This window comes from Morone saxatilis, unplaced genomic scaffold (genome assembly GCF_004916995.1).
Source record: "Morone saxatilis isolate NCDOM2014 unplaced genomic scaffold, NCSU_SB_2.0 Contig21, whole genome shotgun sequence".
NCBI classification, from domain to species: domain Eukaryota; kingdom Metazoa; phylum Chordata; class Actinopteri; family Moronidae; genus Morone; species Morone saxatilis.
Window position 1 is genome coordinate 16,985,018 of NW_023339774.1, and position 9,635 is coordinate 16,994,652.

General features: G+C 41.3%; 1 protein-coding gene across 1 annotated transcript in view; it reads right to left on the bottom strand.

Moving 5' to 3' along the window:
• LOC118332773 (collagen alpha-1(XXVII) chain A-like) overlaps window positions 1-9,635 on the bottom strand; it is a 71,484-nt gene that overhangs the window by 28,154 nt on the left and 33,695 nt on the right. Inside the window, exons 9-13 of the mRNA XM_035668201.1 lie at window positions 7,568-7,621; window positions 6,996-7,040; window positions 5,776-5,829; window positions 4,939-4,983; window positions 1,416-1,469 (exon numbers count right to left, since the gene is read on the bottom strand). Coding sequence (XP_035524094.1) covers window positions 1,416-1,469; window positions 4,939-4,983; window positions 5,776-5,829; window positions 6,996-7,040; window positions 7,568-7,621 — 252 coding nt within the window. The remainder of the gene's footprint in view (window positions 1-1,415; window positions 1,470-4,938; window positions 4,984-5,775; window positions 5,830-6,995; window positions 7,041-7,567; window positions 7,622-9,635) is intronic.

The window sequence follows — 9,635 nt, forward strand, 5'->3', positions numbered from 1 at the left end:
TGTGTGTGTGTGTGTGCATCTCTGAGGTGAAGGTGGAGGGAGATGTGAGCCCATCGTCCCACTGGGGCTTTTTCACATCTGCAGGTTCGTTCTCCCTCCAAAAATGAGATAGATGGACAGAATTTTGTACAGACATTCATGGTCCTCTGAGGATGGATCCTAATGACTTTGGTGAACTGAAATGGAAACTGAGATTTCCCACAGCGCCACCTGAAGGTCAACGTTTTCACTTGTCTAGTGAAACGTCTCAAAATCTACCACATGGATTGGTACAAACATTTAAATATCATGCCTGCTTAACATCAGCATGTTAGCACTGTATTTGTGAGCATGTTAGTATGCTGATGTTCGCATTTATCTCAAAGGTCTGCTGGAGACATAAGGTCTCCTCCCTCTCAGACACCTTCACCCAGAGTTCCCCTTTATGTTTTGAAGGAGAAAACTTTCTTTTGTCAAATATAGAGACAAGAAAGATGAAAATATGTAAAGTATATAAGCCTTGGATTTCATAAACCTACTGTATAGATTATTCCAGATATACGTGACATCTGGTGTAATCAATGCATAACTCCTCACTCTCAGGAAAAAGAAAAGCAGCAAGGCTAAGAAGGATTTATTAGGAGCTACCTGATCTACAAGGCTGTACAATCGGAAAAATCAGGGCTGTGTGAGGAAAGTGTTTCTTCGAACATGAATGTGCTTTTATTATGTATTTCAGAGTTTGTTAAAGAGCAACTTGCTGATGTGTTTATGTTTTTATTTTAGAGCTTTCCACTCTGACTGATGAAGTGCTACATTTGTCAGAATGACAGCGAATATCCAGAAATAGTGAAAATGCTAAGACCAAATAATGTGATGCCTTCCATATGGACACAGACATGCGACAGGCTGGCAAACAACCTTTGCTGACCAATGGTTACTTAATTGGGAACAATTACTCAAAATGACGTTCTATGACATCATTTACTATTCTTGGATATCACCTCCTAATAATGCTGTATGTATGTGTTGATGGCCAGTTTACAATGCTGAATGGAAAGGGCTGCATTTCAAAGCCAGGCCAGATAACTCCTTCAGTACAGCAGGTTTTTGAAAACGGTTGCCAAGTAAAATTATCTACAACAGAGGAAGGCATGGGATGAAATTAAATACGGCAGTAAAGCTTGTCCGGAGCAAAAAACTAACTTCAAATAGAACAGAAAAACAGAGGCAAACTGCTGGCCTGCCAGATGATTTACCCACCAGCGCTGCCAAAATGTCAGTACTAAAACACCAGGGGGGTGGGGGGAAGGTGAGTCAAACCACTGCTCTCAGTTTGTGTGGGCTGTGTGTTTGTGTGTGTGTGTGTGTGAGGGAATGGATTGGTTATGTATTTAGGTGTGTGATGTTTGTGAGTAACAGAGTGTGTGACATACTGGCTCTCCATCTGGTCCAGGTGGTCCTCTCTCCCCAAAGTCCCCTGGAAACCCCTGAGGACAGAGAGAGTCGCTTTAAAGTTCTGCCGCACACAAACTGATAAGTAAACTCAGACATCCTATACATTTAGTACTCTCTGTTTTATTAAATCTGTAATAACAAGGTTTTTAGCCACTTTGTGGGGCAGCAGAAACAAGTTGATATATCATCATCTTCTGAGTTGATATGAATTTCTTAACAAACATTGGCTTATTTATAAATCCAGCAGATGCATTAAAATTAGCATTAGTGGATTACATTTGTATTCCTGGTCACCTAGTGAATATCTCAGTCTGATATTTGTTTCTCCTTTTCAGCTACATGAACTCCTGTGGCAAATATCTTTTTTTATTTTTTTAGCTGCTAAATTCTCCAATATGTTCACCAACCAGTTGTTAACTATATCTGTCTGCTGTTTGATGCTAAGCAGGTTGTCTGTCTGGTACAGTTGTCTTTTTACTGCTTTACTGATGAAAACAGCTGTCTACTGAAATCGAAACTAAGAGAGGGAAGCAAAACAGTAAAATTATAGACCAGAAAACCAAAAAATGAGCTGAAAGATGCTATAAATATAAAATTATTGTTGATAATATCAAATTATTTTGGTCATAGCCACATTAATGTACATTAAACATAGTGCTAATTCTAATGCTAATTGCTGAGTATGCAAAAACTCATAATAAAAAAATAACATCCAATTACAGAATTAAAGAAACACATAAAATATAACAAAAACATATTTTCATTGGAGGAGGGTGTGTAAATTATTATGTTTTTAACCACAGAGTCAAATTTACATAAATAGTCTAACAATGACTTTTACATAACCAAGAGTGTTGCTACTATAATTGCACGGCAATTTCACTGAGTCAAACATCACATTAGAAATTAAATAATCTGAAATACGTCAAGAATAAGAGCATAATAACCCCATTATACGCATTAAATCTATCAGCTGTAGGGTGTGGCCAGCCAACTGCTCCACTTAGGGTGAATGCAACAAGAGAGACCAGCAGCCAAGTAATTACTCTGTCCATTTAGCAGTAAACGGGATGCTAATCTGAGCTATGCTAACAGTTGGTACTGCTCCAAAGAGAAACCACATCTGCAGAAAGCACAAGAGCCACTGTATCTTAAACCTTGACCATTCAGAAACACACATAATGGCTACGTTCTGCTATTGTGGCCCCCACACATTGTTTCAAAATGCTAACTACTGTCGATACTTCCAGAAAATGGCAGTCATTTTTGTAATAGTAGAGATGTTTTAGATATACAGCAAGCATATTTATTTTAATCTCTGACTCCCTTTGGAAATAGAATCTGCTGACTTAATGTAACTCTTTGTATTTGAGTTTGCAGTTTATTTTTTCAAGAGAGCCAGTCTGGGATAATTTTGACATTTAGACTTCATATTCAAACAATAATAAATCCTTGTGACTGATGGTATGTAAATGTTCAGCTACCCTTCAACCTGCTGACACATCCCATCAGGTCAATGACGCGATCATAACTGCACTAAATGCTGCAATTATATGAAAAAGCTCCTTCTTGTTCCTACTAAGCTTTTGGAGGACTGCATGGGATTGCTTTATAATACTAAGAAATTGTGCGCACAGGGGGAAGCACAAGTGCAACAGAAATCTATGAAGCATGACAGTGACCCAAAGGATGAATCATACAAGCTGTCACCGCTGTCATACAAACTAAGGACAAATGTGGGAAACATAGCTTTGCCAAGAACAGCACTTGAAAAAAAGCCTTTGAGGTGAGTCACATGAGCCTTTGGTGAATCTCTGTTTTTACATGACGTCAGAGAACCCTTCAGTTCTTCAGCTTCAAGATTAAATAGTCACACACAGTAGCTGAACTCACTGTCAGATACCGGGTTGAACTGCAACTGATGAGCCTGATAAAGGCAACCTCAAAAAGACAAACAAAGCCAAACCCTAAACAGTTACATGCAAAAAAATAAGTTAAGCTGAAATGCAGAACTGTTGGCGATGCATCTCGGAAAACTTTTTATCCGCTCCACTGTTTTAGATATATCTGCTCCCTCATCTGTCTTTAGTAGATGGCGGAGTGTGTGTCTGTGTGTGTTTCCTCGACAGAGTACAAGCGCTGTGGTTACGGCCATTAAAATGTCTGGCCCTGGTTCAGGTGCTTCTTCTTTGCTTTCTCCTCCATCAGGGAGGAGAGGAATGATCTCTCAGGGATCATCTTGTAAGTGTCCTAGCTTTCCATTTTCCATTTTGGAGAACTGAAATCAGATGACGATCACGACGATGATGTGTGTGTTTTCCAGTTACATTTACAGGTCAGTTATAAGAGCTGCAGCAGCTAGAATAGCCATTTACAGAATCTGGAATGATTAAAATTACCGGACTCCTCTCCAACTCTCTTCTCAAGGTATGAATATGCAAACAATGTTATGGATTGTGATACATTGCCATTATTTTCTTTTTGGCCTTGAAAACAGAACTCCAGGATGTGCTTTGAGCAGGAAGAGACCAATCTGGGAGGACACGACAGCCATTTCATATGAATACTGTGAAGTGGCAATAACAATGTTTTTGTTGCGGAAACATATCTTAAATTAAATCAGCTCATTTCTCTTACAATGCAGCTCTATTTGAGTCAGGAGAACACACACACACACACACAATGCAAAAATCAAATGCAAACATGTGACATAAAGCCTCATTCATGGCAAATTTGCATCCACAGCTACTTCCTAAACATTTGTGTAATTACAGCATAAACTGTAGTTCTCAAAACCTCACACTAAGCGGACACTGGCTTGCGTGTGTCCAGGCGTTTTGGTCTATAAATGCCTTATTTACTGAAAAGCGAATAAGCAACAGCTGCAGAATGATCTCAGCAGTGAGTTTCAGAGTTACACACTCTTTCTGAAACACTCTGTCAAACTGACTTTGAACACTATCTGACACACACAACAGAACCAACGGCTTCCTCCAAATGGCTTGGCTCCATGCTGGGGTGGGGGGCAAAAGCCCTTTATTGCAACAAAAGCCTTTTTCTTGTTGCATCCAAGACCCCGACGTGCGGCTGGTGGGACTCCACAGTTAACCCTTCCAACAGCCATGGAAATACTGAGCTGATTCATGACGTAAATGCAGACCTTATAAATTTTTTACATATGTAGGTGTTGGAGTCTTTGCACCAAAAGCTTTCAATATGACCCAAATAGAAGAAAGAATTCAAAGACTTCATTGTAATGCTAATTTATATCGCTGCCTCATTTGAGTGGGGTTGTGAGCATGCAGCATTAAGATCTATGATCAAATTACTAATTTCTTTGGGGGGGATTTTTTGAATGCGCTTTGATATCTGTCGCTGTCTCTCAATCTCTGTCATATCATTCAAAAGCAACTAATAACAGATGATACATTACACACTCCCAGCACAATTCATCACACTTTGGAAAGATTATCTGTAAAGTATGTTGAGACAAAACTTTACCGGCCTACCCATCTTGCCCCTCTTCCCTGGTTCGCCGGGAATGCCCTGAAAAGAGAGAGCAGAGGTGGAATAGAAAACAAAGCAGAAGGGGGAAAGGAAAGGGTTCGAGAAAGACAGAAAAACAAAGAAGACAGAGAAAGACACACATTATGTAAAAGGCATATCAAAAGCAAATCATAACACTTGTGGGCATAACTGAATGAAGCCCAAAACACACAATTAAAACGCCATAACCGAGAGCTTCTCTCAACTCCTGCTTCAACAGATGTGAGAAACAGCTGACTGCAGCCTATCCAACATTTTCCCAGCTTATTATGAGGGATTTAGGCCTCCATCTCATACATGTATATATGTTAAAAAAACACCAGTTTCTCCTGGGAGAAGACAGGCAGACACCGTCTGTTGTGTGCAGCTAAGGTGTGAACCATCTCACTGGCTGGGTGGCTGGCTGGCTGGCTGGTTGGAGAGGTCCTGATTACAGCCTGCCCCATGCGCTGACGCAACCCTCTGGAGCATGTCATAAGTAGGCTAATCGCTTCATGTTTTAGAGGCTGTACAGAAGGAGGAGGCCTTGATGAGTTCATGCAGTTCAAAGGCTCTAAGAGGGGGCTTTTATCATATGAGTCATCAACACTCCCACACAGCCTTATACAGCAGCATCTCGGACAGCTGGGGACTGTTTCCAGCATTATAACAACAACAAGACAGCTGAATGAAACAGCAGGAGATCCACTGTTGTCATCCCATAGGGCCATTAGCTGGGTTCAGTTGGTCACTCAGCATTTTTGCAATTATTGACTGTACTTAAGAGAAAATATACATTTGACAAGCACTCACTCTTTCGCCATCAGGCCCAGGAAGGCCAAAAAGCCCCGGGATTCCAATGAAACCCTGCAGGATAGGAGAGAAGAGAGGACGACAGGAAAAAAGAGGAGAGAAGAGGAATATGGGATGTGAGTATTTGGATGGCGTGAAAACAGCAGGAAGAACAGCAACTCCCATCGGCTTAGGACTGGGGTTCAGGGGCCGATGGTCCAGCATGGATAGGGTGGGATTCCATGAAGAACCAAGCCATGAGGCAAGTGTATATGCCCATGGACTGCATGGTGCTGGCTTCCACGATGTAGTCCAAGGGCACATACCCTCACGCCAGGGATCTCTGTAGATAGCCAGGACATCAGACTGAGCTGTCGGTACAGGGTGAGACATACACAGAGGAAAACAAGCACAAACACCACAACAGTCGAAAACCGGAGGAATGGTTAGACGCTAGTTTCAGGCGAGCACAAGTTGAGCGTGCACAATATGGAGTATACTGAAAAAGAGAGTGCAGAATATTTGGAAAGGTGGCACAGTGAGAGAGAGAGGACTAGAATGCCTTCTTAAGACAGCAGGGCCTCATATGGAGCTTAAACAGGAAATTCCAGCCAGTGGGGGCAGGGGAGGCTTTGGAGCAGCCAAGGGGAGCTGATAAAGAACCTTTATTGGAAAGCAACACAAAAATCACTGTTTGTGTCCACGAGCGTGTGTTTCTTTGTTTGTGTACCTGGAGATGGATGTGTGTGTTTGCAGACTGAGGCTTATTAACAGCCAGTCTTTCAGTAAGTGTCTGTATACAGTAGTACAATGTTGTGTACTTGTACATTACAAGTAAAAGCTCCTAAGTTTAGCACACTATTATTAGTGACACACACTGGTTGAGTGAGTGTGCGTATGAATGTGTTTATGTGTGCAAAAGTGGATGCTGGTGCATCTAAGTGCATGCATACTTTCATACATGCACTTGGATGCTGTTAATTCTAGGTGCACATACCTGTTCTTATGCAAGTGTTTTACAGCAGAAAATACCAACAGTTTGCAGCCTTTAATTAAATAACTTGCTTTAGCTGAGATTTACAGTCTGTTTCTATAAATACTGTGTAATAAAAAGTGTCAGAAGGCTGTCAGGTCTTGCCTGTAAGCATACTCACTGCTCCTCTCAAAACATCAGTGATAAAAAAACAGATAAAATTCAATTTGAGCAGCAAAGTTGAAGAGAAGAAGTTGAGTTAACTTACCCGAACGCCTTTGGGCCCTATTGGTCCTATAGGCCCCGGTAAACCCTGAAAAACAAAGAAAGGCTCTTTATTTCCCCGGTTCAACACTCTTACTGGTTTGCACCTGAATTAATGTTTTCCCAAATACACTGTGAATGTGTTTGTCATTGTGCATTGTGATGGCATTAAGAAGTGGGGAGCTAAAGACAGCAACTTATAGTCATTAGAATAAGGTCATACAATACATCCATATGGCTTGAAAATACATCTAAAATGCTACCAGATTGTTCAAAATGTAAAATTGCATCGAATTAATTTAGCCAATAAATTATTAGTCTAGACAGGTATTCATGTACAATATGATACATTCCAATACAGTAGCAATAAATGTACCCCTTCAATTTATGGGACTTTCTGAGGAGGTAGCTTGTGTAGCTTATTTTCATTCCAACTTCTTCCAACTGCTATACAGTATTTACCAAAATATTTTCCTCCAAGTCAGCTGTTCAACATAACCTAATTCCACTTGGCCCTCTGCCCTTACTATATCCCTGACTACAACTGTACCAGTCACAGCAGAGGATTTACTGCACCTGCCTGCCAGGATAACCTTTGGCACCTGGGCTTCCGACTGGACCTTGCTCTCCCTGCAGGGAAGACAGAAAGAGAGAGAGAGAGAGAGAGGCAGAGGGGGAGAGGGGGGAGAGAGATGGAGAGTGAGATGGGGAGGGAGAGAGGTGGGGTGGGTGATCAAAATTGCAGTAACACAAACTCACAGGCAGGCCATTCTGCACAGTGGCAGAGAGGGAGACAGAGCAGAGGGGATGGACTGCAGTTAAAAGAGACACCAACTGTATGTGAGATTAATGACTGTACTGCTGTCATATGAGTATGTACATTATTTATTGGAATGGAATCCTCTTTACTTTAATAGCTTTTATTAGGGTTGAGCGATATGGAGACTGTGAGGCAATATGCATTTGTTAACTGTCAGAGATGTGGCTAAATCATTCATGTTTACAGGTTGCTATCCTTTTATCAGCAAGGAAAATTGGTACTGATCAATATGCAATATTGCCAGTGGTGGAGGAAGTACTAAAATACTTTATTTGAGTAAATGTAATATCACACTGTAAAAAGTAAAAAAAGTAAAAGTCTTACTTGAGTCTACTTAAGTAAAGGTATGTAAGTATTATCAGCAAAAGTAACTCAAAAATATCAAAAGTAAGTACTCATGCCCCTGTGACTGTTATACATTATATTACATGTACAGTAAGGCACATTTCACAGATGTTGTTTGTCAAGGTAGAGTTAGCACTAAGCATAAAATGAAAATAGTTAAGTAAAATACATGTACTTAGTAGTTTGAACAAACGTACTTGGTTACTTTCCAACACTGGAGTCTATCTGTTGGATACCAGGACTTATGGTTACTGCTACAAGTTTTGTTTTATCTAACACACTTCTCACATGTGCTCCGTGTATAGACCATAGAAGCTAATTAGGAGTTTGGTTTGTGTGTGTGAGTAAGCATAACACACACACACAGAGGCCTGGAGTGTCCAAAATTCACAGTGTGCACAAGTGTTCATGTATAACTTCCTTTGACACACTCCGGACGTGCAGCCATGTGCACTGCTTGCCATTCCCTCTCTTGGATAAATATAGTGCATAATGTAGCCAGTTAAAACCAGACAAGGTTTTGGCTTAGTGAGGTTTGGATCTTTAACTGGCCAGCGGTCAGGAGGGGCTCCGAACACAGCCCTGTGGTGTATTACAGTAACAAAGAATCATCAACACTAGCACACCAGCTGGCCTTTGCTCTCAATAACCGGAGTGTGCCAAACAGTTGTGCTTATTACTCTATCACTGGTGCTACGGTGATTCAGACTCAAGGCTAGAGCCGGGATCATCATCAGCAGCAGCTCTGTGGGAAAGAGGGGGGCGTTCGAGGATGGACAGAGTGGAAGGACACAACAGTGAGAGACAAATAGTACTCCTTCTCCGTGATGAGTAGTACGGGAACTCCCTGTGCTTGTGACGTCACCAAGGGAATGGAGACTTACTGAAAACTGTGTGACAATGAGGAGAATATTCCACTCTGCTTTCCATGACTAAGGCCTTTCCTTAATACCAAAAGTAAGTAGTATGACCCAGTCCGACTGAAAATAGATCTGGACATGAAGCTGGATGTTAAACACTTAAAATAGTCTTTTTGGGCTGGACTAAACAGCCAGAGCCATGTCTCCTCCCACTTGTAGCAGTGAATAAAAGAGTTCATTGAACTGATTTCCGCAGTTTAAAGAAAGAGTTACAGATAGAGGAGGAAGAGACTGTAAAAGAAATTAAATACACAGAAGTGATATCAAGATAGCATTCAGGTAAAACGCTGCATGAGAGGGACCAGAACAGTCCATAGAAAGAAAGTCAGATGAAGGAAAACTTTCTCCAAAACTGTAGTGTAACAGCCGTGAGTGTGTCACTGTTGGCCTAGTTGGCTTGTTCCTGTTTATCTTCTCTCTATTTTCTCTCTCTTTGGCATCACTTTCTGATATCCTGGAGAGCATCGCTGCAGCACAGCACTTTGGCCAGATGTCTGTCCCCACCAGTGCTTCATAACAGGCTAATCTAATCTGGCAACGCTGCAGGCATGCTCGGTGC